Source organism: Bos grunniens, chromosome 3 (assembly GCF_055505025.1).
Source record: "Bos grunniens cultivar Pamir isolate PY7600 chromosome 3, Bosgru_T2T1.0, whole genome shotgun sequence".
Lineage (NCBI taxonomy): Eukaryota > Metazoa > Chordata > Mammalia > Artiodactyla > Bovidae > Bos > Bos grunniens.
In genome coordinates, this window is record NC_141167.1 from 7,940,210 (window position 1) to 7,967,023 (window position 26,814).

Genomic DNA, 26,814 nt, shown 5'->3' on the forward strand with positions numbered 1-26,814 from the left:
AGACCGGCCCCGCACCCCCACAGCCTGCCCCGCTGACACCCACAGGGAAAAGCCAGTCTCTATCCCAGGAGAGGAAACACCTCTGAAATCCAGTTCTGCCCCTGGAGAGACCCTTGGGAAGAGGCTGCATCACTGGGGAATGTTGAAGGTGACCCAGGGGGAGCTGGCCCTGGGCCTCTGGGGTCGTGAGAGAGGATGGGCAGGGTGTGGTGTGGATCTGGGTTTCGAGGGGCCTGAGGTTCACACAGTGTGAGGGCCCTCTTTAAGAGAATGGGGCACATGATTATGAATATCACATTGATTAGGAAAGTATTTACTTAGAATGAGAAAATGAATCCCTACAAAATGACAAATTTTACAAAGCTTAACAAATACCATCAACATCGCAAAATCTAGAAAAGCAATGAGGTTTTTTTGGTGATGGAGCCTCTGACACGGCTCCACAAGACCTCTCTTCCTTCCTTTGTTATCCTCCTACTCTTCGACTGTCTGGTCTTCAGGGATGGCCTTGGGAGGAGGACAAGCTGGGGGGCCTGGGGATGGAAGCTTGGGCTCGGGCAGATGGTAGCATCCTCTCCCTTCCCAAATAGGGGTGCTTTCAGAGCAGGGATCACTCTCTTTGGCCCCTGGTTGCACTGCCCTTGGGCATCACCAGGTGAGCTTGGCCAGACAGAGGATGTGAACTCTGAGGTCTCCCATCCCTCAGATCCCACTGAAGCTGGGGCAGTTTGGCGGCCTGGTGGGACTCATTGCACCAGGCACCTGCGACTCGCACAGAAAAACCCGCCTGGCCTCCATGGATGTCCTGGCCAGCCTGCTGGATCTTCACGGTACAGGAAGGGTGGTGTGGGTGGGCAGGACTGGGGCTCTCCAGGCCCAGAGGGAGGACCAATATCAGGGAGTTGGCTGTGGGGCTGTCCTGGGGGTCGGCAGGGATTGTGGCCTCTCTGTAGACAAGCAAGGGTGACCAGCGGGGACAGGGGTGCAGAGTTCACTGAGAGATCATGGAAGCTTCTAGAAGGAGAGGCTCATTGTGTCAGCACGACTCGCTGAGGGCACATGAAGGGCCCCACTGGACAGGGTTGCCTCACAGATACTAAGGATGCGGCAGAACTGGCCAGAAACGAGCTCAGAGGGGAAGGCAGTTGGGGCACCTTCAAGGTGGGTTGCCTCTGGCTCGGCAGCTGGCAGAATGCCCATCTGAGCTGTGCACAGAGATGGTTCCCGGGGCCAAGCAAGAGAGGTGGGAATGTAGATGCTGGAGAGCTGTCCAGGCCCAGGGAACCAAGGCAACCCAAGGGGCGGGGAGGTGGGAGCGTTGGGGGCGGGGGTGGGAAAGGGGGCCACCACGATGTGGGCCCTTGGTTCTGGACCGTCGTGCCTGACATTGTATCCCAACAGCAAGCCAGACCTGCTCCTCCTGGGGCGCCTCCAAAGAGCTGGAGCTTGAGAAATGTAAGGAGGACCTGCAGGGCTCAGACATGGAGAAGATTTTCAGCATATCCTCCAGAATCTCCAAGGTGATGAGCGGGAAGGCTGTGTGGGAGTAGCCTCCGGGTGCCTGGGCCATCTCTGGGGGGCGGGACCGGGCTCCTCCTGGTCTTCCACAGACCTTGGTCCAACTCAAGTCATGTGTATTTAAGTGACCTGTGATATGTACAGTCCCCACCGTGGTGCCTGGCACACAGTAGGTGCATCACAGACCCCAGCTGTCTTCTCTTTTCCATATCATATGCTACACTGCGGGGGTCCTGGAAAGAACTGAACAGGGGCCCTGCACACATGTGTCAGCCCATGGGCAGGCTGACGGCACCCGGTGACTGCAAGTGTCCAGGGCCGCCCAAACCCTCAGGGCTGCAGAGAGGCGAGGCCTATTCTGCCTCAGGGGCCAGAGGACACTCCCAGGGAAGGCTGCAGGGCCGTAGAGGCAGGACTGGGAGGGTCTGGGGAGAAGCTCCCTGTGCGGGATTCGGAGGGGTGGGGGCAGGTGATGGGGTGAGGGAGGAGTTGGCCAGCGTCCTCCAGGCTTTTACACTGAGTGATCTCCAAGCCGGCCCGTGGTTGACAGGGCCAGAGGCTGGGTGAGGGGGCGAGAGGAGGCTCAGGATGGTTTGCGGGAGGATGGGGCTGGGCTGAGCTGGGCTGGGCTGGGACACTGAGCAGAGCAGGGCAGGCAGGGGAGCCCCTGGGCTTAGAGTCGGACCCAGGAACAGCCTGCTCTGGCTGTAGGTGGCCTGCTTGCAGTTCAACTGCGACGAGGTGGTCTCGCTGGTCCAGAAGCTCTGCGAGAACTTCGGGGCCATGGACCTCCAACATGACAAGGCCTCTGTCACCTGGATATGCACCTTCCTCCAGATGCGGGTCAAGGAGCTGGAGGACAAGGTGACAGCTTGTGGCCCAGCCCACCAGGGCCTGGGGCTGCCTGTGCATCCAGCCTAGAGGGCCAGGCAGAGGGGCCCAGCCTCGCTTGCTAAGGGCTCCTCACCATCCCCGAGTCCGTGATTATAAAGAGTGGGAGGAAGTCGGGTTCTGGAAGGGGAAAGAACCTATTGAAGGAGGCTTGGTCAGTGAGTGGACGCTGGGCTGGAGGCCTGAGGCTGGCCCTCCTGAAGCGCGGCACCTCCCACGTTAAAATGTGATAAAATCTCCGAAGAGACCAGAGGATGCTCTGGAAGGGCCGAGCTGTGCCTGGCCCCCGGTGGACTAGCCTGCCCAGCGTCCACCTGGGCAGGAGGAGGGGTGTGCGGCAGGGGGAGGGCAGGAGCCCCCCGAGGGCCGGGCTGCCTGGTGACGCCCCGCCCCCACCCCAGGTGCCCGAGATCCTGGGCGCCATCCTGGCGCACCTGCCCACGGTGGACCACCGGGAGGTGCGGCGCCTCCTGATCGAGGGCCTCCTCCTGCTGGCCCACTACCACCAGGAGACCGTGCTCACGGCGCTCCTGCGGCAGCCCCTGCCCATGGAGAGGTGGGTTCCCAGGTGCGGGGCCTCTGCCTCCCGTGCCCCTCAGACGGCCACCACGGACATGTCCCAGGAGCCCGGGGCCTTGAGCAGTGCCTCGTCTGACCTGTGTCAGGGGAAGGGGGTGGTCGGACCCTCCCACTTGCATCTCTGTGGCTGGTACAGCCTCTGAGAACCTCGGACCTGGAGCCTTGAAGCTCCAGCTCCCTCCTATCAAGCTGGAGCCCGGAGCCCACATCTCACAGGTCCTGGCCGCCCCCTCTGGGCTCTCCCCTCGATGGCCCTCTCCTCCCTGCAGAGTATAGAGCTCCAGGCCGGACAGACCACAGGACGTGGTCCCCAGGGCCCGAGCAGGCCTCTGGAGAAGCTCCCTTCCCCCTTTCCAAATGGGGCCCTGAGAGGGAAGTGACCCAGGTGCCTGAGGGGTGAAATGACAGACCCCCCAGGCTCTCAGGTGGCCTCACAGGGAAGCAGGGCAAGCCTTCCTCTTCCTGTTATCTTGAACTGTGCCCAGCCCCCTTGTCTGTGTCACGGCATCACGCAGGCAGCCGGTAGGAGCTCACCAGTTTGACGAGTGAGTGTGCTGGGATCGAACTGGTATATACTGGGGAAGGCCCAGAAAGAGGGGAGCAGGCGTCCCCAAAGCAGCAGAGACCAAGGAGCAAAGGGCAGCCTTGAGGCTTGGTGAAGAGAGATGTGGCCGATGCTGGGAGCAGACAAAGGAGAGTTTCGAGCACAGGTGTCAGACACGTGAAATGCAGGCCTGGCCCCACTTCACAGGGAGCTGCTCCTCCAGAGGGCAGCCCTTCCCTGGGTGCAGGTAGGGCAGTGCCATGCAGGTGGCGTGCTTTAACGAGGTTTAGCCCCTCTCAGAGCAGTGCTGGGCTGGGGCCTCTGGCAGGCTGGCTTTCGCTGTATTAGTTAGCTATTCCTGCATAACAAATCGCTTCCAGCTCAGGAGCTTGGAACAGCAACCCGGTTATCATCTGGTTTGTGTGGTCAGGAGCTTGGGTTGGCCAAGCTGGGGCTTTGGCTCAGGGTCTCAGACACATCAAGGTGTCAGCCAGTCTGCATTGTTTCCTGGAGCCCAGGGCCGCCTTCAAACTCATTCAGGTGTTTCTTGAGTTATAGGGCTGAGGTCCCCACGCCCTGGTTTCCTTGCACTCCTGTGGCTTCTTTCTGAGTTGATTTTAATGAGCATGCTGTGCCCACCCTTCTATTCAGTTCCTGCCACTGGGCCCCCTGCCACATTTTCCCCATCCTCGACAAAACTCACTTATCTGCACTTACGTGTTTGGTTTTGTGGATTCGAATAGGCAGGCTGATCCTGTTGGAGTCATGGCTTTAGCCCTTTAGTGCCCCCCAGACCCCACGTGCCTGTACCTGCGTGTGTGCAGAGGCTCGTTAAGTCACTGTCCCTCCCCTTCTCAGCAGGGCTGCAGGCTTGGACTTGGGGTCAAGAAGGCTGCTCCAAGCTGTAGTCTGGCAGCTTCCCTGACCTTCTTGGGCAGAATTTCCTCTTCTGTGGAATGGAGATGAAGGCTCCTTCCACATAGATGTGTTGGGAGGAGGAAGTGATAGGTATCAGCAAGCTGCCTGGTGCTGGCCTGATACACCAAGCACTGGGAGGCTATGACCCGACATGTCCATGAAGTCATCACACAGTCGGCCCGGTGGGGATTCCTGGGTCCCCTAGCAGCAGAGCTGGACCTTCCGTGAGAGAGACAGAGAGGGCCGTGGTTTCCCAGGAGGACCGTGGGCAGAGGTGCGGGGCGGGACTCGGCCTCTGGCTGTGCAGCCTTGGTGGCTCTCCCACCTCCCTGAGACCCCGCCTCCAGGCTCCAGCCCCTACTCTGGGGGCTGCCCGGGAGTCCCCAGGGGGCTTTGACTTGCCAGGGCACATGACCCCAAACCCACAGTCCTTGTCCCCTGTCTCTGGCTAGCCACCTGACAGAGGTGTGGCTGGCTGTGGCTGAGAACGTGCCCTTTGCCCGGACGATGCTCCACGCGCTGATGGGCCGGCTGCAGGCGAGGTTCACGCCCAGGGCCAACGCTGCCTCCAAAGCTGACATCTGGCGCCTGGCCGCGGTGGACCCTCTGATGGTGAGGCAGGGGGAAGGCCCGCCTCGGGGGCTCGGTGGGACCCCTGCCGCCTCCGGCTCTCCTCTCCGCAGACCCTGTGCACCATCCACCTGCTCGTTGAGAGGATGGACTGGGACAACAGGCTCCTGGATCTCTTCCCGGACCTTGTCTACACGCTCCTCCTGCAGCTGGGCAGCAGCCAGGGCCCAGAGGCCGTGTCGCCCGTCCTAAAGACATGGAGACTCATCCACACGGGGACTCTGCCTGAGGAGGTCAACCTGCAGAGGTGTGCTCGAGGGTGGGAAGGTGCGGTGTGGTGAGGCTGTGGTCCTGGGCTGGATGCAGTCCCTCGACTGGGGACTTGCCTGGTGGTCCAGTGGCTAAGACTCCAAGGTCCTAATGTAGAGGGCCCAGGTTCAACCCCCGGTCAGGGAACTAGATCCCATGTGCTGAAACTAAGACCCTGTGAAAGTGAAAGTGTTCATTGCTCAGTAGTGACCAACTCTTTGCAACCCCATGGACTGAATGTAGCCCACCAGACACCTCTGTCCATGGGCTTCTCCAGGCAAGAATACTGAAGTGGGTAGCCATTCCCTTCTCCAGGAGATCTTCCTGACCCAGGGATTGAACCTGGGTCTCCCACATTGCAGGCAGATTCTCTACTGTAAGACCCTGTACAGCCAAATAAATAAATGTTCTTAAAAAGAAGAAGAAGAAGAAGTCACTGGACTACAAGTGTCACCTCCACTGAGAGGTCCTCGTTTTCCCTTCCTGGTGGGGAGGAGAAATTTCTGGAAGCTCAGCTTACAACCCTCCCTTGTGTGGGTCCAGCACTTTGTGGTTTTCAGAGTTTGCAGACCCACTGTCTCCCACGGCTGCTCTTGGGTCCTGAGCAAGTCTCCCCGCCTGTGTTGGGCACCCCTTCACGGGCCTGGGTGCGGAGCTTACCCAAGAGCTTATTGAAGGCAGGGCAGGTGCTCCCAGTAGGGCAGCCTCAGCCTCACGCGGCCCCACCTTCTTCCAGGGTCACGATCAGATCCATGCAGCTCTTGTTCAGGAGACTCAACAGTGAGTCTCTGCTTTGCACCCTGGAGGAGCAAGGCGTGTGGACACTTCTGGAGAGCAGCTCGACGTTCCTGCAGGGAGTCAGCCAGCTGGCCAGGTGGGTGCCCGGCTCCCCAGGGCTCCACTGTCTGGCTGGAAGGTCTGGGCCTGATGGCTAAATGCCTCGCTCCAGGGTGTGCATGTCAGGGGGTGGGGGTGGGCGCAGATTGCCATGTTGACCCACATCCCAGACTCTGAGTGGCAGGAGGGTCCAGGGCAAAGGAAATCTTTTCTTCCAGCCCTTCCTGCTCCAAGGCAAGAAAGCGAGGTCCCAGGTGGGTGGGGTGTGCCCAGGGTCACAAAGGGCTTCCGAGCCAGGCCAGGACGGCAGGACCGAGAGTTCCTTCCTGGGTCTAGACCCTCATTCTGGTCCCCTTTTTATAAAAAGGAGACCTGGGTTCGATCCCTGGGTTGGGAAGATTCCCCTGGAGAAGGGAGTGGCTCCCCACCCCAGTCTTCTTGCCTGGGGAATTCCATGGACAAAGAAGCCGGGCAGGCTACCGTCCATGGGGTCGCAGAGTCGGACACGACTTGCACTTTCACCTTTTATAAAGAGGAGGTGGAGGGTCCGTACTTCAGTGACCCCCTGACCTGGGAACCCCGCCCCGGGCACCCTGCTGCAGAGCGGCTGTGCCGGGCAGGAGCTGAGAAGCCCCTTCGGTGGTGCCGTCCCTGCAGGCTGTGCGTGCAGAGCCCCCAGGGCTATTACAGGCAGAGGCTGTCGGAGCTGGTGCTCAGGGGCATGGCCTCGGAGGCCCTGAGTTGCCGCATCAGCAGCACGGCGGTCTGCATGGAAGTGAGGCCACAGAGGGGGCTGGGCGGGCGGTGGGCGTGGGCTGGGCGTGGGGCGTGTTGGGGGCTGGGCGGGGGGCGGGCAGGGATGTGGGTGGGTGCTGGGTGACCCCCCTGGCTGTCCTGGGGGCTCATCTCAGGGCAGGCACGCGTGCTCTGAGTCCGGGGTTGGAGGAACAGGCAAACGTCCCTCATGCCCTCTCCCATTCATTCACTCATCAAGCACATGATTCAGGGCAGCACTGAGGGGAAACGGGTTGAGACCCGTCCTGTGCCCTGTAGTACGGCCGCCAAGGGCTGCGTGATGTGGTGAGCACCAGCATCACGGGGCCAGAAGAGGGCTTTCCTGGGAAGGCCAGGCAGAGGGCTCTGAGAGGCGAGCCAGGCTGAGCCAGGCAGGAAGGCCCCAAATGGGGGTCAGAGCCACTGATGCCCAGCCACCCTTCCTTATGTGGTCCTGAGGGGATTGGCCAGAAAACTTTTGGGGGGAAATCCTGATGGCTGTCTGACACCCAGAGTGTCATTGGAACCAATCATTGCCCAAGGGAGGGCTGGCAGACTTGCTCTGTAGAAGGCTGAAGAATCAGTTTTCCATTCCGGGGTCACCTACTGGGTACTTAGTTTTCTTCTGGGTCAGGAAGATCTCCTGGAGACGGAAATGGTAACCCACTCCAGTATTCTTGCCTGGAAAATCCCATGGATGGAGAAGCCTGGTAGGCTACAGTCCATGGGGTCGCAAAGTGTCGGACACGACTGAGCAACTTCACTTTCTAAGTTTTATAACGGGGCTTCCCTTGTAGCTCAGTCGGTAAAGAATCCACCTGCACTGCAGGAGACCGGGGTTCAACCCCTGGGTCAGGTAGATCCCCTGCAGGAGGGCATGGCAACCCACTCCAGTATTCTTGCCTGGAGAATCCCATGGACAGAAGAGCCTGGCGGGCTACACTCCATGGGGTTGCGAGAGTCAGACACGACTTAGCGACTAAACCACCACCACCAAGGTTTATAAAACACACGTGCACCCAGGCACGCCACAGGGCGCCGCATCATCCCGAGGGCCCAGCGTTTTGGGTGGGAGCCCAGAATTGACCCTCGGAGGCCCAGGGGAGTGGAATCCGTGCATTTTGTGCATTTCTGCTCTGACTCAGTGGGCATGGCTCTTGCACACCATGGCCGCTCCCATCACGTGAACGGAAGGAACAGATGATGAACGGATGCGTTCCTTTAGATAACGACCCAGAGGGAGGGTATGGGGACGGAGGAGGGAGGAGGGTTCAGGATGGGGAATACAGGTATACCTGTGGCGGATTCATTTCGATATTTGGCAAAACTAATACAATATTGTAAAGTTTAAAAATAAAATAAAATTAAAAGACAAAAAAAAAAACCACTCAACTAGAATTTCCCCACGTATGTCTGCATCGGAGCCTCACAGCGACCCCATGAGGCAGGTACTGCTGTTGCCCTTTTTACAGGTGAGGAAGCTGAGGTTCCGAGGGGTCCAGGGACTTGTCGGGGTCCCACAGCTGGCGGCGGAGGACCCCATAGCCGGTCCTGGGAGGTGGAGCTCCGAATCCTCTCCTGTTCCCAGGGACGCCGCTCCGGGCACCGAGTCGTATCACCTGTCCCGTTTTGAGGCAGAGGAACGAGAGCCTCTCTCGGGGATGACTGTGAACAGTTCTCCTTTCCAGTTCATGAGTGACCCGATCCTGCACCAGGAGAAGCTGCTGAAGCGGGCAGTGCTGATGCTGGAGAAGGGCGCAGAGCAGGAGGACGAGGTCCTGCGGGTGCTCTCCCTGCGCGCCCTCGGCAACATGGCCCTCGGCGCCCCAAGGAAGGTCCGCGGGGGCCAAGGCAGGGATTGGGGGTGGGGGGCCCATGCCGGCCTGTTCCGGGCAGCCAGGCGGGGCCTGAAAGCCCTGTGCCCCGCAGGTGAGGCAGTACCGGAAGCTCTTACTGGAGAAGTGCCTGTGTTCCCTGCGGGGGCCAGGCGTGAGCACCAGCGTGACCTCTGAGGGCCTGGAGGTCCTGGCCAAGGTCTTGGTCGAGCTGCGGGAAGGGGACCTGGGGTCCACCTTCAACGCCATCTCCGAGCAGTGCAGAGCCTTCTTTGACAACGTGAGTGCACACTGGCGCCCTGCTTGGCCCTGGCCCTCGTGGGGGTCCCCACGAATGGCTGCTCGGTAGGAGGTGGCCACTGCTCACCCCCTAAAGGAGAGAGGTGCTCTGGAATGAAAAGGGCTGCAGTTCGCACTTGGGTGCTGATGTACCGATTGGCTGATCACGGGACCTGGTTAAAAAATTAAAATCTTGTTCTGCCTTGTATGGGATCACACAGAGTCGGACACGACTGAAGTGACTTAGCAGCAGCAGGGCCCACAGGACCCTTCTCCCCTGACTTTAATTCATCGCAGCCGCAAATGCTCTTTGGACACCTGTGATGTGTGGGCTGGGGACTCTGCTAGGTTGGGTTGGTAGGCGATCAGATCCAGCACAGCCCCCATCTAGGCAAGAGAAGGTCACAAACCCCAGAATACTGCCCAGTCCCCAGAGCCCTGCAGGAGACACTCCATCATGATGGAATGATCCAGAAGGCTTTGCAGGCACCAAGGCGTTTAAGAAGGTCCACAGCAAATGGCTGGGGTTTTGTTGGGCTTCTTGCTTCCCATGTTTCAGAAATAGCTTGTGTGTTCTGGCTGCAGGAGAGCGAGCTGCTGCGTTTAAAAGCCTTCATCGTCTTCGGGAAGCTGGCACAGGTGGTCAGGATTTCCAAGAAGCATTTCTTCAAGCAGGAAGTGAAGAAAGCCTGGGTCCCCCTCATGCTACATTGCCAGGACCCCTGCTCCGATGCCGCCCAGGTGAGACACACCTGGGCTATGTGCGCGATGCCCAGGGCCTGCTGTCCCCACAAGGAACACGTGCTTCGGGGCTGCCGCCCTGGCTAGCTGGGGTGTCCCCCACCTCGCTCAGTCTTCCTGGGACCCCAGAAGCCACCATCTTCTGGTTCCTCCCACCAGGCTGAGAAAGGGACCAGTCAAGACACCCCACACACTGGCTGATTGAGGAGTCTCGGCTCTGTGAGGGGAAACATGGCGTACTTTCCTTCTTCTCCGATGCCTTCACCAGCCACCCTTTCTTCTGCCTTTCAGTCACTAGGTCGTGTCCCACCCTGTGACCACAAGGACTGCAGCACACCAGGCTTCCCTAGCCTTCACTGTCTCCCGGAGTTTGCTCAGACTCACATCCATTGAGTCGATGCTGCCATTTAACCATCTCATCCTCTTCACCCCCTTCTCCTGTCCTCAGTCTTTCCTGGCATCAGAGTCTTTTCCAATGAGTCAGTCTTCACATCAGATGGCCAAAATATTGGAGCTTCAGCTTCAGCATCAGTCTTTCCAATGAATATTCAGGGTTGATTTCCTCCTTTAGGATTGACTGGTTTGATCTCTTTGCAGTCCAAGGGACTTTCAAGGATCTTGCCCAGGACCACACTTTGAAAGCATCAATTCTTCACTCAGCCTTCATTATGGTCCAGCTTTCCCAATGGACTGGAAAAACCATAGTTTGATTATACAGACCTTTGTTGGCAAAGGGATTTGTCTCTGCTTTTTAATATGCTGTTTAGGTTTGGCATAGCTTTTCTTCCAAGGAGTAGGCATCTTTTAATTTCATGGCTGCAGTCATTGTCTGCAGTGATTTTGGAACTCAAGAAAATAAAATCAGGCACTGTTTCTACTTTGCCCCCATCTATCTGCCATGAAGTGATGGGAACAGATGCCATGATCTTAGTTTTTTGAATGCTAAGTTTTAAGACAGATTTTTCACTCTCCTCTTTCACCCTCATCGAGTGGCTCTTTAGTTCCTCTTCACTTTCTGCCAATAGAGTGATATCAGCTGCATATCTGAGGTTGTTGATATTTCTCCTAGCAATCTTGATTCCAGCTTGTGATTCATCCATCCCAGAATTCCACATGATGTACTCTGCATATAAGTTATTTAACAGGGTGACAATATACAGCCTTGACGCACTCCTTTCCCAATTTTCAACCAGTCTGTAGTTCCATATCTGGTTCTGTTGCTTCTTCTCTGCATACAGGTTTCTCAGGAAACAGGTAAGGTGGTCTGGTATTCCCATCTCTTTAAGAATTTTCCACAGTTTTTGTGATCCACAGTCAAAGGCTTCCCGCATGGCTCAGACAGTAAAGAACCTGCCTTCAATGCAGGAAACTCATGTTCAATCCCTGGATTGAGAAGACCCCCTGGAGAAGGGAATGGCTACACACTCTAGAATTCTTGCCTGGAGTATTCCATGGACAGAGGAGCCTGGCGGGTTACAGTCCATGGAGTCTCAAAGAGTTGGACATGACTGAAGCAATTAACACTTTCATTATCCTCACTACCTCTATCAGAAGTTCACAGTCCTTTCATGTTTTAACAGCAACTCTGCTGGAGGCAGGGCTTCAGGGAAGAAAGTGACCACCTACCCCCAAAGGGGATGAGAGGCCTTAATGAAGGAGCCACAAAGAGGAGAGGCCAGCACAGCCTGGGCCCCCATGGGTGCTGTTGCCTCTCCTGCTCCTGGGGGAGCAGACACCCCAACCTCCTTCCCTGCCCTCCATTCCAGTACCTTCCTGTGGCCCAACCTCAGCAGAGGCCAGAGACCAGTGGCCTGGTTACTGCAGGGGATGGGGCGAGGGAGATCTGGGGAGAGGGGATCTGGGGGGGGTTGCAGCCAGGCCCCAAACCCCAGGCTCCTGGAGGTGGTAGGTCCCGGCAGGGCTGCTGAGGGCATCCAGTGCTGGCCAATGGCTGAGGGGGCACTGGGGCTGCACCTGCGCCCATGGGGCTTCTCAGTAAACATGCCCAAGGTGTCACACGGGCCAGTAGGGTTTGAGTCCCAGGCAGCCCCCTGGGGCTCATCAGCCCGCCCTTCTTTGGCTTCCTGAGGCCTTTGGGGGGCTGCCCCCTAGCTTACTGATGGAGTGCCAGCCCCCAGCCCCACCCCTTGTGTGGCCCCCCAGGGCCGCCTGCCTCCTCTCCTGCCATCCTGTCCTGTGTCCTCCAGGCCTGCGTGGCTACCATGTTTCAGTGTGTGCACTTCTGGGGCTGGAGGGCCCTGCAGAGCTCTGCGGACCACAGTGACGCCGCTGCCCCCAAGGAGATGATCGGTTTCCAGATGACCCTGTGTTCCGTCCTGGTGAGGAAGCTGAGGCAGGGGCCAGCCCCAGGGGCTTGGGGCTTCATCCTGTGATCCTGCTAGACATGAAGTGTTGAGACCAGCTCTGTCCAACAGAAAGCAAATGCAAACCACACACCCATCTTTAAGATTTATGTTGAAAAACGTGAAAAGAGGTGAAACCAAATTTAATAATAGGTTTTATTTAACCCAGTAGTTCCAAATCATTGCCATTTCAACAGGCAATCAATGGACAATTATTAATGTAATAGTTTACCTGTTTGGGATAACATCTTCAGTATCCAGGAGGCACTTTACACTTAATTCAGACTAGCCTTGTTGGTTGGGTGGCATCATCAAATCCATGGACATGAGTTTGAGCAAACTCCGGGAGATAATGAAGGGCAGGGAAGCCTGGTGCGCTGCAGTCCATGAGGTCCCAGAGAGTCGGACACAACTGAGCGACTGAACAACAGCAAGCCACGCTTCAGGTGCTCAAGGCCCATGTGTGGCCAGTGGCTACGCTATTGGACAGTGCAGGCTGTGGGCGAGTGTGATCTCTCTGGGCCAGAGAAGAGTAACAGAAACCTGAAGGTCCTTAGGTTGCCCATCTGCTACTCTGCTGTGTGACTTTGAGATGAGCACTTGCCCTCTCTGGTCAGACCCTCTAGCATCAGATGGATGGGCATCTGTGAGCAGCCAGTCTGCAGGACCTCCTCTTCCATGGCACTGGATGTCACTTGTTTTTTGCAGACTCAGAAAAAGCCTGCCGTTCTCTACAATTTCTTGCTAGAAACAATGACGTATGTTAAAAGCAACTTGTCACGGATCAGAATTGCTGCATGTAACTTGGCAGGTGAGCAGGCAGGTCTCCTGATGCAGGAGGGACCTTGAAGACCATCTGGTCAGACCTAGGTCTGGAGTGGGGACAGGTGTTGGGAGTCATGCTTGGGCAGAAGTCCCCCGTGTGTGTCCCTTGGCGCTTCATACCTGCCCAATGCTGAACTTGACGTCCTGAACTAAACCCTTAACAGAAACTCTCATCAGGCAAAACCAAATCTCTTGCTGACCTAATATTCATGTGATGGACATTTCTGACTGTCATTTTAGGAATCATTATGAAGCAGATGTCTGCGCATTACTTGAAAAAGCTGGATTTTCCAGCATTACGAAATTGTAAGTAGTGGAGATTCAAGTGTGAGTCAAATGAGTCCACTCTGCTCATTTGGGAGCTTAGTGAAACTGCCTGAGGGGAGAGTCAGCTGACCCTGGTTGTATTTGGGATGGGAGGCGTGGGTGGCCAGGGCACAGAGAGGTGGATGAACCTGCGGGGGGCTTTCTAGGAAGACAGCTCTAATGGATCCCTGTGCTTTCTGCCTGCTCCCTGTAGCAGCTGGGGCCTGGGGGTCATCTTCCTGTCCCTGTTGATATGACGGAAGACCCCAGGGATGGGAGATGCATGTGGAGACATGACTGCACCTGCCATCTTCCGAATTCACACTCTGGGTGGGGATGAAGTTCAAACCCCCATGAGCCCCTCGCCCCTCAGTCAGCTCTCATCAGCTCGCACCACCCAGGGCGGGCAGAGGATGAGGGCCTGGCTGCAGGGTCCCCACCCTCCTCGTACACTCACTGTCAGCGCTCCAGGAGCTACAGCTGGACTCAGATCCTGGGGTTTGGAGGGCAGCTCTGGAGACGCTCAACATCTTGGATACCTGCAGTCAGCAGCGGCTTTTGGCTTCACCTGAAGGAATCTCCTAGATGGTCTAAGTGCAAAACGTACCTGCCTTTCTTCTGGGGGCAAACCCCACCACAGCACCGCAAACCACTGTTAATTCCGTTTGTAAGAAAAAGCATTTTACTTAAATAATCAGTGCCCCTTTCTTTCCTCCCCTTGAAATAAACCTCCCTTGCTATTTGGGGAGCAGATTCCTGACTGCAAGGAGATGACACCCCAGAGCTGAGACAGTGGGGTGAAGGGAAATTCCAGTCCTAGCGGGGATTTCATTCCTGTGTCCCCTGAGTGTGTGTGTGTGTGTGTGTGTGTGTGAGGCCAGAGGATCTGGGTCCCCTTTGTGTCTTCACTGCATTTCAGTTCCTCCCACATGGATGGTGTGTCCACTGCCAGGCTCTGTGCTGGGGTGGCCAGGGGAGCCCTGCTGCTGTCCAGCGCTGCTTCCAGGAGCCCCGCTCTTAAAGGGAAAGGAGACGTCTCCCAGCGACCATGATGCACCCAGGGTGAGGGAGGGCGGCCTCCAGTGGGGGCAGTGCTGGTGCCCGTCCACAGGGTGTCACTCAGGGGGGCCTCAGGGAGGAAGTGACACCACACCGTCCACCCTCGTCTCTTTCATATCAGGGTCCACTGGGCCAGGATGGGAAGGGACCCAGTGAGGCCTGGAGCAGAACCCATGAAGGGCCAAAGGGAGGAATTACCTCCAAGTCCAAGAAACAGGCAGGGGGAGAAGGGCAGGGAAACTCTTCCTATACTCATGCTGCCAGCAGGACAGTCTTGGGTTGTCCCCAGAGCAGATGAAGGTGGGATTTCCAAACCAGTCCCCCTGTAACAGCCCAAGGCGGTCACCACCCTGGGCCCATGGGTGGGAGGATTGCAAAGCCGTCCAGAAAACCAACCTGCATCGGAGGCTTCCGGGCAGACTGGTCTCACACTCTTGGTCATGCCACGGAATAGACAGTGAAGTTACTTCCTGCCAAGTGATGAAGATGGTGGCTGCTGGAAGACTCAAGTCCCAGTGACACAGCCGGAAAGGAATGTGCCCTTCACTATAGGTCCTGGGGGGAGCCGTACGATTGCAATTAGGTCTCTGATCAATTCCATTCATGCCTGTGCAAAACATCTCCAGATGGTTTATAGACCTAAACTCAGAAAGCAAAAATTTAAGACAATATAGTCATTTTGATCCTGAGGGTAGGGTAGGATAGCCTTTAAAAGTAATAAGAAAAACCAATTAAAAATAAAGGATTAACTTTCCTAAGTTAAAATATATCTTCTGGGACTTCCCTGGTGGTCCAGTGATTAAAACTCCACGCTTCCACTGCAGGTCCCCTGGAGGGAGCTTAGGTTCTGTCCCTGGTTGGGGAACTAAGAGCCTCATGGCATACAATGCAATGAAAAAGAAAAAAAAAGAAGACAATTTCTTGAATGAAAATGAAAGTACAACATATAAACATAAAAATTAAAAATAAATTTATCTTCTGTACAATAAAATATGGTAAAGTTAAGTCACAGATGGAAGAAGTTACTTGCAATTGATATAAACTAGGTTGGTTCATATAAGCAGATTGGCAAACAGAATATGCCCAAATCAGTAATACAGCAAATTAAAAAAATCAGTGTCACAAGAGGATGCTTGAAAAGCCAGTAGGAAGCTGGTTTGGGAGGTGACTGGGCTTGAATGAGGTCCTGAGGGTGGGGCCCCCGTGACAAGATTGGTGCCCTTTATAAAAGACACTAGGTAGCTCCTTCTCTCTCCACGTGACATGAGAAGGAAGCCATCTGCAGGCCAGGAAGTGGGTCCTGCCAGAGCCCAACTGTGCTGGCTCCTGGATCTCAGCCTTCATCTCCAGAAGCAAAGTTCTGTTGTTTAAGTACCCAGTCTCTGGTGTCTTGTTATGGCAGCAGAGCTGGCTAAAACACTCAGGTGATGTTGCAGTGTAAAGCTGTGGGTGGAAAGGGAACATCCATACAGGGAGAGCATCACCTTGGGTAGGGAGATGGGAAGGAAAGGTGTGCAACTTAATCTTTTATCAACTTAAAACACCATTACACACAGCAACATATTAACAACCATTTACTCAGGATGTTGGTACATGGGTTTTGTCACTGTATTGTGAATATTTGTAAGATTTTATTTAAAAGTTACTGTCCATTAAGTAAACTAAAAAGCTTTTGCACAACGAAGGAAACTATAAACAAGATGAAAAAACAACCTTCAGAATTGGAGAAAATATAGCAAATGAAACAACTGACGAAGGATTAATCTCCAAAACATACAAGCAGCTCCTTCAGCTCAAAACCAGGAAAACAACTCAATCAAAAAGTGGGCAGAGGATCTAATCAGACATTTCTCCAAAGAAGACCCATTGATGACTAATAAACACGTGAAAAGATGCTCAACATCGCTCATTAGTAGAGAAATGCAAATCAAAACTACAATGAGGTATCACCACACTGAGGTCAGAATGGCCATCATCAGAAAAATCCACAAACAATAAATGCTGGAGAATGTGTGGAAAAATGGGAACCCTCCTGCACTGTTAGCAGAAATGCAACTTGATATAGCCACTATGGAGAACAGTATGGAGACTGCTTAAAATACTAGGGATAAAACTACCATATGACCCAACAATCCCACTACTGGGCATATACCCTGAGGAAACCTTACCTGAAAAGGACACGTGTACCCCAGTGTTCACTGCAGTGCTATTTACAATAGCGAGGACACGGTAGCAATGTAGATGTCCATTGACAGATGAATGGATAAAGAAGCTGTGGTACATACACACAATGGAATATTACTCAACTATAAAAAGGAATGCATTTGAGTCCGTTCTAATGAGGTGGATGAACCGAGAGCCTGTTATACAGTGAAGTCAGTCAAAAAGAGAAAGACAAACACCACATATTAACACATATTTGGAAAACTCAGCAGTGGCCACAGGACTGGAAAAGGTCAGTTTTCATTCCAATCCCAAAGAAAGGCAATGCCAAAGAATGCTCAAACTACCGCACAATTGCACTCATCTCACACGCTAGTAAAGTAATGCTCAAAATTCTCCAAGCCAGGCTTCAGCAATATGTGAACTGTGAACTTCCTGATGTTCAAGCTGGTTTTAGAAAAGGCAGAGGAACCAGAGATCAAATTGCCAATATCCACTGGATCATGGAAAAAGCAAGAGAGTTCCAGAAAAACATCTATTTCTGCTTTATTGACTATGCCAAAGCCCTTGACTGTGTGGATCACAATAAACTGTGGAAAATTCTGAAAGACCTGGGAATACCAGACCACCTGATCTGCCTCTTGAGAAATTTGTATGCAGGTCAGGAAACAATAGTTAGAAGTGGACATGGAACAACAGACTGGTTCCAAATAGAAAAAGGAGTACGTCAAGGCTGTATATTGTCACCCTGCTTATTTAACTTCTATGCAGAGTACATCATGAGAAACGCTGGACTGGAAGAAACACAAGCTGGAATCAAGATTGCAGGGAGAAATATCCATAACCTCAGATATAGAGATGACACCACCCTTATGACAGAAAGTGAAGAGGAACTCAAAAGCCTCTTGATGAAAGTGAAAGAGGAGAGTGAAAAAGTTGGCTTAAAGCTCAACATTCAGAAAACGAAGATCATGGCATCTGGTCCCATCACTTCATGGGAAATAGATGGGGAAACAGTGGAAACAGTGTCAGACTTCATTTTTTGGGGCTCCAAAATCACTGCAGATGGTGACTGCAGCCATGAAATTAAAAGACGCTTACTCCTTGGAAGGAAAGTTATGACCAACCTAGATAGCATATTGAAAAGCAGAGACATTACTTTGCCAACAAAGGTCTGTCTAGTCAAGGCTATTGTTTTTCCTGTGGTCATGTATGGATGTGAGAGTTGGACTGTGAAGAAGGCTGAGCACTGAAGAATTGATGCTGTTGAACTGTGGTGTTGGAGAAGACTCTTGAGAGTCCCTTGGACTGCAAGGAGATCCAACCAGTCCATTGTGAAGAAGATCAGCCCTGGGATTTCTTTGGAAGGAATGATGCTAAAGCTGAAACTCCAGTACTTTGGCCACCTCATGCGAAGTGTTGACTCATTGGAAAAGACTCTGATGCTGGGAGGGATTGGGGGCAGGAGGAGAAGGGGACGACAGAGGATGAGATGGCTGGATGGCATCACTGACTCGATGGACGTGAGTCTGGGTGAACTCTGGGAGTTGGTGATGGACAGGGAGGCCTGGCGTGCTGCAATTCATGGGGTCGCAAAGAGTCGGACCTGATTGAGCGACTAAACTGAACTGAACTGATGGAACCTAGAAAGATGGTACTTGTGAACTTATGTGCAGGGCAGCAATGGAGATGCAAACATGTCCAAAAGTTTGTCCATACAAACTTGTGGACACAGAGGGGAAGGAGTGGGCGGGATGGATTGAGAGAGTAGCACTGAAACACACACTTTACCATAGATGGCCAGTGAAAACGTGCTGTATGACACTGCTCAAATCCAGTGCTCTGTGACAACATAGAGGGGTGGGATGGGGTGGCAGGCGGAAGGGAGGTTCAAGAGGGAGGGGACATACATACACCTATGGCTGATTTCATGTTAATATAAGGCAGAAAACAGCACAGTATTGTAAAGCAATTATCTGCCAATTAAAAATAAATAAATTTTAACCGTCTGTATCTTATGATGACCTAGATGAGAAACTGTCTTTACAACTGAAAAAAATTAAAACAAGAATTAAAACTTTTAAATGTTGGGATGTCTCTGGTGGTCCAGCGGCTAAGACTCTGCTCCTGATGCAGGGGGCTGGGGTCAGGGAGCTAGATCCTACGTACCACAACGAAGACTGAAGATCCCGCACGCTGCAACTAACAACAGGAGCAGCCAAATAAATACATAAGTATTTTAAAAAGGGATATTTGCATTTATTAAATTTTTTAAATACTATGTGTATCCAAAAAGTAAACAAAATTAAAGGGTACACAAGTTAAAAAAAAAGTCACTGTGATACTCTATTATATATAAACTCTATTATAAACAGCTCTAATAAAAATCATGAGCTGTCACAGGTGTTAAGTGGCTGCAGGTGTTTTGGGACATCACAGGACCGTTTATGTTTTCACCTAAAAATATTAAGCTGTTTGCATTACTTTCATGGGTGAGTTGAACAGTGATTCAATCTGCTACCTCCTAATATTGGAAGGTCTGATGCTGAAGCCGAAGCTCCATCACTTTGGCCACCTGATGCAAAGAGCCGACTCATTGGAAAAGACCCTGATGCTGGAGAAAGATTGAAGCCAAGAGAAGAGGGTGGCAGAGGATGAGATGGTTAGATAGCATCACTGACTCAATGGATATGAATTTGAGCGAACTCTGGGAGACAGTTTCCTGGCCTGGAGAATTCTATGGACTGTATAGTCCATGGGGTCGAAAAGAGTTGCACACCACTGAGCGACTTCCACTGGGAGACAGTGGGGGACAGGGAAGGCTGCTGTGCTGCAGCCCATTGGGTTGCAAAGAGTTGGGCATGACTTAGCGACTGAATAGCAATAACAAATACGGAAGATGCCAAGTCCTGCTGGCCTGAATTTAAAAGGCTAAGCAGCTGGACTTTCTTTCTAGGGCTTAAAACTAGGTTTCAGAAAAAACAACTTCTCTAAAGGAATAGGAAACGTAAAGGAGGATTTCTGGTCACGTGTAAATTTAACAAAGAAAATATGAGAAAAATAGGCCTGTAAAGGATAACGTTAAAAATTTTAATTGAGCAACTTTATTCAAATAATTTCCAAAAATCCAGAGTCACGTCAATGGAAACAATTTCATTGAAATTTGCTTTGAAGGACAGATAAGTGAAGCAAATTCTCACATGTTCTTGACTATTAAAAAATACACAAAAATCAGTTAGTGCAAAGAGGGAATACTCCAAAATAACTTGGCAATAGATTTTCAGTTTTGAATTTTTCTGACACAAAATCATTTGTCTCCTCCATTCTGAAAGATGTGTCATTCTTTCCTCTAGGGGGAAAAAAATTCAGTACAATTTCGCTAGAATTCCCAATGCCAGCCCCCCAAAGCTTAACTGTTATTTATTTGTGTTAGTCATTCAGTCGTGTCCAACTTTGCAAAACCATGGAACCCACCAGGCTCCTTTGCCCATGAGATTCTCCAAACAAGAATCCTGGAGTGGGTAGCCATTCTGTTTTCCAGAGGAAGATATATTTACCCCCATTGAATATACATGAATATTTGAGTCATTATAAATACCCGAAGGAATGTAAAGGAACAATAGTAACAGTAGTTCCTCAAGCAGGCAGCGCAAACTGGCGGTTAAGACCATGGGCTTTCAAATCCTGGCCCAGCCATGCATGCCTGCATGGATTCAGGAGTTAACGCTACGTTTCCTTGGGGACTTCCTTGGTGGCCCAGTGGCCAAGACTCCACACTCCCAATGCTGGGGACCCAGTTCAATCCCTGGTGGGAGAACTAAGACCCCATGTGCCACAACTAAGAATTCCCATGCTGCAAATAAGACCCAGGACAGCTGGAACACACACACATACGCACACACACACACACACACACACACACTGTGCTGCAACTAAGAACTCCCATGCTGACTGTCTAGGATCTCATGAGCTTCTCAGAAGTGACTTTGTGCTTAATTTCCCGAGGCCCATCATGCCCAACATAGTTTTTGTTGGTGGGATCAACTGCGCTAGCAAAAAGCCACTCTCTCAGGTGTGCATTCGAGTGGGAACTTTATATACCTGTATTCTAGCAAGAACTTTGAGTGGATGAACTTGTCATGGATCTGCTGAGATAGCCTCATTGATAAAAAGAACTAGCACCGCCCATTGGACAGAACCTATCTAATCAAAGGATTCAAGTGGGGCTTAAAGAAGGAAGGTGCGAAAAGGGGTCAACACAGCCTGGTGCATGGAGCTTGGGCTCACAGCTCAGGAAGATTTGGTCCTTTTGCTCAATAAATATATAACATTAGGTGGAGAATATTAAGTAGAGAGTCCCCTAGACTGCAAGGAGATCCAACCAGTCCATCCTAAAGGAAATCAGTCCTATACATTCACTGGAAGGACTGATGCTGAAGCTGAAGCTTTGGCCACCTGATGTGAAGAGCTGACTCATTGAAAAAGACCCTGATTCTGGGAAAGATTGAAGGCAGAAGGAGAAGGGGATGACAGAGGATGAGATGGTTGGATGGCATCACCGACTCAATGGACACGAATTTAAGCAAGCTAAGTACTGGAGTTTCAACTTTAGCATCAGTCCTTCCAATGAATATTCAGGACTGATTTCCTTTAGGATGGACTGGTTGGATCTCCTTGCTGTTCAAGGATGGTAAATACCACATGAGAACGGACAGAAGACATTCTCCAAAAAAAGAAATACAAAATGGCTCATAGGCTTGGGAAAAAAACAGCCTTTAATAATAATGTTACTGACTAGGATTTTGCCTTCCCCAATCAAGAGAAATTGACTAGATGCCAGACAAGAAACTCAAGCAAGGCTTTACTGGGGCCCCTGCTGCAGCAAGGTGGGGGAGTGAAAACAGACAACTGTTTCCCTTGCTGGCTCCCAGCTGCCGGCATAGCTTATCCCTTACATGGGGCAAGGGTAGGGGTGTCCTGCCCACCTCTTAGGCAGTGCTGTGTGCAGGGGGCATTCACAGTACCTACTTTTACTCCCAATCCCCTTCTTTCCATGGTGGCTCAGGTGGTAAAGAATCTGTCTGCAATGCAGGAGACGGGTTCGATCCCTGGGTCGGGAAGATCCCATGGAGAAGGGAATGGCTACCCATTCCAGTATTCTTGTTCCAAGAATTCCAAAGACAGAGGAGCCTGGCTTGACTGGCAACTAACACTTTCACTTCACTTTCCCTGCTTTTGCTCCAGGCTCTTCAAAAGTGGCATTTAGGGTGGGTTTTTTTTTTTTTTTCATCTTTTGGGGCCAGAATTTGCCACAACTGCTGCATGCAGGCAGTTATTTTTAGTTCCATACAATTTCTTTGTATTTGGTTACTCAGAGAAGAGGCGTGTCCAAGTGCAAGCATTGCTACACTGCAGCAAGGTCCCAGGTCCCAGCCTGTCTCCATAATAATAATAATAAAGCAAATTTAAAACAAAATCCCACTTTTGCCTATCAAACTGATACTGTCTTTTTTTCAAGATTATACTTTAGACCGAAGATGGTGAGATCCTGGCTCTCTCAAGACCGACCGAACCTCTCTGGACACACTTTGGGACTGTCTCAAACCATTTACTGGAGGGAACCATGCATCAGTGCCCCACCCAGATCCCTGTGTTCCTATATCTTAGTGCACAGGGCCTGATCTCCAACACGGCATCTGCATTTCTCTCCCGTGGGTCCTCTCTGGATTTTAAAGCCCTCTTACCTGCCCTTGTGGACCCCCGGAAGTACAGGGAAATGAATGCCACCTGGGAGCAGCCAATCACCAACAAGAACAAGTGCCGGGATCCCCAAGGGCCTTCTGCCTCCAGTGGGGTAAATCCACCGTGTTTTCTGCACTGGCTGCCCACGGCAAGCAGCAGGATTGAGCTCCAGCTGCCCACAGAGAGCTGCCTTCTTGATGGTCATCACTCCCCACCCTACTCCCCACTCCTCTTCAGGCTTTCCTTCCCTTTGCAAATAAACTGCTTGCCCATGAATCCTCACATTAATGGAGCCAAAACAAACAACCATTGATCTGTTGGAAGGCCCTTTCCCATGGAAACAGTCATGGATATGTATGTACAAAGACTCAGCTACTGGAATATTTAGTGATGTCTTTTTTATAAAGGAAAATAAAAATGAATATACCTGGGGGTTGTGGTTATATAAATTTTGGTATATTCATGCAATAGAGTATTCCTTGGCCACTTAAAACAAATTAAATGTTATATAAAGACCTGGAGAAAGCATTCACAATAGGGTAAGGTGAAGGAAGAATGTGTTTTCTAAATTCTTCCTTCACTTTACCAATATACCAAATACGGTAGCGTTCTTTCAATATACTAAGTATGGTGTATTTGCAGTATTTTATAACTACACATATTTGCCAAAAAAATAAGTGTGGTTATTTTGGCAAACATGAGGGAACATGAGTAATGGTGACTTTAATCTCCTTGCACGTGTGTGTGTACACCTTTTTCAAATTTTCTGTCAGAATCACGTATTACTTTTGTAGTTAAAACATGTAGTTTAATAATAAATAAATGCAACACCCATAAAGAGAACACCTAACCAATATAATTAACGTAAATTTATTAATGTATTTTTAGTTATCACATCAGAAAAAAATATACTTTCCAGTCACTATAATTTAGGCATCTGTCAAATTCAGATCTGTTTGGGACAAGCAATGATTATCTACTCAGGCATATCACCCACCAATTTTATACATCATTCTTCCCCCAGTAAAGTCAGAAATCATACACTGTCTCAGAAGAACTCTATACCATTCATTCACATCACATCAAGGACAAGGAAGAGACATCTTCTTTAGATGCATAGTGGTATCTGTGAAACATGAGCATAATTGAGAACCAGCCATAACTGGTAACCGAATGAATCTACCGATGCTGGACACATTCCTGGGGGAGGGGGAGGAAGACACGCTTCCCAGACAGGTCCCATTTCTGGGCAGGAACAGTATTGTAGGTTGAGGAAGGACCTACCAGTTCTCTTAAGTCAATTGAAAGATGACAAGTGAATTCCAGATTAAGGTACTGGAGGAAACAGCAAAGAGACTCAAATATCTCTACCTGTGTGTGTGACTAGGGATTGGGTCATTTTTACTTTTCAAAACGCACTCTGGGGCGTCATTTTCTGGCAAAGTAGTTCTTGAGTGAGCATAACATGAATTTAACCTTTCTCTAAAGTTTCCAACCCCGTTCTCAGTGTGTCTTGGATTTATGAGATTTCTTCACTCGCTCTTTCTTCCCAAAGCATTTCCGGAAGGCGAAGGCACAGGCCTTAAAGGTGATGAAGATGACCGTCAGCGTGACCGCCAGGAGGAAGCCAATCACATCCAGAGAGTGGTACTGGTACCAGGTGAGGTCATGGGCTGCAGGGCGCAGGTGGGATGCCCCCTTGTGCCTCATCACAAACTCCACCCAGAACACAGCCAGGTCCAGAGGCTCTATGGGGCGGTCCTTGTGAAGTCTGGAGAGGCGCATGATGTTTTCCTTATAGCTGAACACAAAGACAGTTATGTGAATGCCTGGAACACCAGCAGTAGTGAACCATCCTCCCTCTATCCTTGCTTCCAGATTTTCCAAACGTGGTAGAGTTTCTATTGTAATCAGAAACACACACACACACACACACACACTAAATATTTTTTCTCTTAAAACTGGAAGCCAAAATTTTAAGTTATTTGAAACTTGCTTCCTACTCTTCTTCTTCTCTTTTTAGTGATATCCTTATAGGAAATTAGTCATACTTTGTGGTAACAAGATAAAGAAATAAAGGAACAGGTCATCTCAGAAATTATTAATGATTTCCCATTCAATGAGATTGCAAATAATCACTTCTAGCCACCGTAAAAGACAGTTTAAAGTGCCGTATCCAGGACAGTGATATACTTTCAACTACTGAGGCATCAGACCATCCAAGTGCTAAATTCTGCATGAGGGAGTGTCTATGCAGCCTGTTAAGGAAAAAATGGGTTCCTGTTTATTTTGGACTGTGTGAACAGCTGAGTCAATATCCAAATCCAAAATGGGTTGGATACTTCCTCCCTTAGTATGGGTGCACTAGAAGAAGGAAGAGAAGGAAGAGAAGGGGAAGGAGGAGGTGGCAAGGGGAAGAGAAGGGGAGAGACGGAAAAGCAAGACACTTATTCAGGAGTGATTATGGTCATATCTGACCTTAAACATGACCATCATCTCATATGGGTACATTATTATAATGTACTACTAATATTTGGCCATAAATTCTGTTAAACACCTTCTTTTTATATAAATTGTCTCATACAAAATAGATTTTCTTGGACTTTCACTCATTAATTTATTAAGCACCTGTTATGGCCTGGTTTTATAACCCGATGTTGGAAACTTTTTCACTTCTCTTTATCTTCTCTTTATCTCTTTATCTTTCCACTTCTCTAAACTGGGTGTCGTCCCAGTTTAGAGTTTTGGGAACACGGAGATTCACATGCGATGGGTCAGAAAGGAATAAAATTAGTAACTTGAAATGACTGATTAGTGTGGGTTTTTTTTAGATAGTAATGTACTAGAGAACTTCTACCAAGTCACTTTTGGATTACAAGTAGTTGTCCATACCACTGAACGAAAGGTCAAAGTTACGTTACTAATACGAACCTCAAGAATAAGTTACCAGCATATGGAAAGAAGTCAGGCTTTAATTGTAGTGATGCATGAGCAGCATGACCTAATGCTGACAAGTTGGGCTGCCAGAAGCCAATTGAAATGATGGATAAGAATCACATCAACTGCTGTGTCCAAACACTGTGGGCACTTTACCCTGGGGTTATGTAGATAATTCTTTTTCAATCAGAAGCATCACATACATGTGAGCACCATCATTTCTTGCCCATTTTCCCTTGTCTAGGCTTGGTTGTTCCCCTGTGTAGTGTCTCTTCCTATGTGAACACATTCCAGTCTTTTTACATCTGTCTTCCTGACTGATGTCTCCTTCAAAATGAAGAAACTATGTGTAAAGGTTCCTGATACTCTCGTAGATACACACACATACACACACATGCACATATGTGCACATACATAGCTGACTGTTGGATGAAGTCCACGCCTGTCCATAATTTCTTCCTAGAAGATTCTGATCAGCCTATTACTTGTAGCAATTGACAGCAATACAATAAAGTTCACGCAGAGATAATTTGATCTAATGGCTTTTGCCTATTGATTTGCTTTCAGAGCCACATTTGAACAACCTTGACTTTGCTATTATCATGAGCCTTTGTCATAGCACATCACACACACACACAGATTTTTAAACCCCCATGGACAAAATTTCTCACAGGTTTCAGTGCTGAGAAAAACCATACCTTAAGTAACTGATTTGTTTTTATCTTGGACACTATGCTTCTTCTGTTTCTTTCTTTGCAGGAACTTAGAGATCAGACATTTATTATATTGACATTTTTTAAATAAATGGAAATTTTAAGTACACCAGGGGAAATAATATTTAAAATCATTTTTATGATAAATTCTATAGAAATTAAAGCACGTTTGTGTAAAATGAGTGGTAATAACCCCAAGTCATCTTACTTATAAACTAGATCTTGGGGTATTTGTTTTTGCATCTGAACGGTTATTGTGAGGCGATGGCCAAAATACAAGTAGCAAGTATTCCTGGGTAGTTTTTCTCTTACGTCTTTTCATTGATGACAGCTTTCAAGGCTTTTTCTAAATCTTCTGAACTCATTTCCAGGACATTCAAAGTCACTCCAGCTCCCCGGGTCTCCATGCGCTTTGCATTGTCCATCTGATCACCAAACAAGGGCATCATCACCATGGGAACGCCATTGCATATTCCTTCATAAATGCCATGGGAGCCGGAATGTGTGATAAAGGCCCGAGTCTTTGGGTGACCTGAGGAGAAAAGCAGGGGGTGATGCCACCAGTCAAGCCACCGAGTTTCACCATCTGACATCGTCTGGGTCCTCCAAGCGTGCTCAGGGCCCAGTGCCATCCACACATGGCCCCTGCAGAAATGTGCAGAAGCGCACGTGGGTTGAGATATCCTACCAGGTAAAAGGCAATGTGGGATATGTTGACAATAATCCTTTCCAGCTAAATAATGCTTTAGAATAGCCCTGCCTGAGCCACTTTCTTAACTTAACCTTGGTTAGACCCTACATGCTAAGTCCTCCCCACGTACCGAGCAGATCGTTCTGGGGCAGCCACTTGACGAGCTTTGTGTTCTTCGCAAGGTTTGGTGGTGGAGTCCCAGTGTATCGCCACAGGACCT

At 50.5% G+C, this 26,814-nt stretch overlaps 2 protein-coding genes across 11 annotated transcripts in view; one reads left to right on the forward strand and one right to left on the reverse strand.

The window, feature by feature from the left end:
• Positions 1-13,927, forward strand: part of MROH2A (maestro heat like repeat family member 2A) — a 54,567-nt gene extending 40,640 nt beyond the window's left edge. The window contains exons 28-42 of the mRNA XM_086377208.1: positions 707-830; positions 1,402-1,520; positions 2,230-2,382; positions 2,811-2,977; positions 4,903-5,062; positions 5,134-5,327; positions 6,066-6,203; positions 6,824-6,941; positions 8,629-8,775; positions 8,870-9,055; positions 9,640-9,795; positions 12,003-12,134; positions 12,867-12,969; positions 13,224-13,289; positions 13,753-13,927. Of these exons, the coding sequence (XP_086233334.1) occupies positions 707-830; positions 1,402-1,520; positions 2,230-2,382; positions 2,811-2,977; positions 4,903-5,062; positions 5,134-5,327; positions 6,066-6,203; positions 6,824-6,941; positions 8,629-8,775; positions 8,870-9,055; positions 9,640-9,795; positions 12,003-12,134; positions 12,867-12,969; positions 13,224-13,289; positions 13,753-13,874 (2,085 nt within the window). The 3' untranslated portion in view covers positions 13,875-13,927. The remainder of the gene's footprint in view (positions 1-706; positions 831-1,401; positions 1,521-2,229; positions 2,383-2,810; positions 2,978-4,902; positions 5,063-5,133; positions 5,328-6,065; positions 6,204-6,823; positions 6,942-8,628; positions 8,776-8,869; positions 9,056-9,639; positions 9,796-12,002; positions 12,135-12,866; positions 12,970-13,223; positions 13,290-13,752) is intronic.
• A 9,180-nt stretch (positions 13,928-23,107) lies between these two features.
• The window catches only part of LOC147374915 (UDP-glucuronosyltransferase 1A9-like), a 128,125-nt gene continuing 124,418 nt past the window's right edge, over positions 23,108-26,814 (reverse strand). For all 10 annotated transcript variants that reach the window (XM_086377045.1, XM_086377044.1, XM_086377061.1 and 7 more), the window contains exons 3-5: positions 26,725-26,812; positions 26,216-26,435; positions 23,108-24,054 (exon numbers count right to left, since the gene is read on the reverse strand). In XM_086377045.1, coding sequence (XP_086233171.1) covers positions 23,757-24,054; positions 26,216-26,435; positions 26,725-26,812 — 606 coding nt within the window. In that variant the 3' untranslated portion in view covers positions 23,108-23,756. The remainder of the gene's footprint in view (positions 24,055-26,215; positions 26,436-26,724; positions 26,813-26,814) is intronic.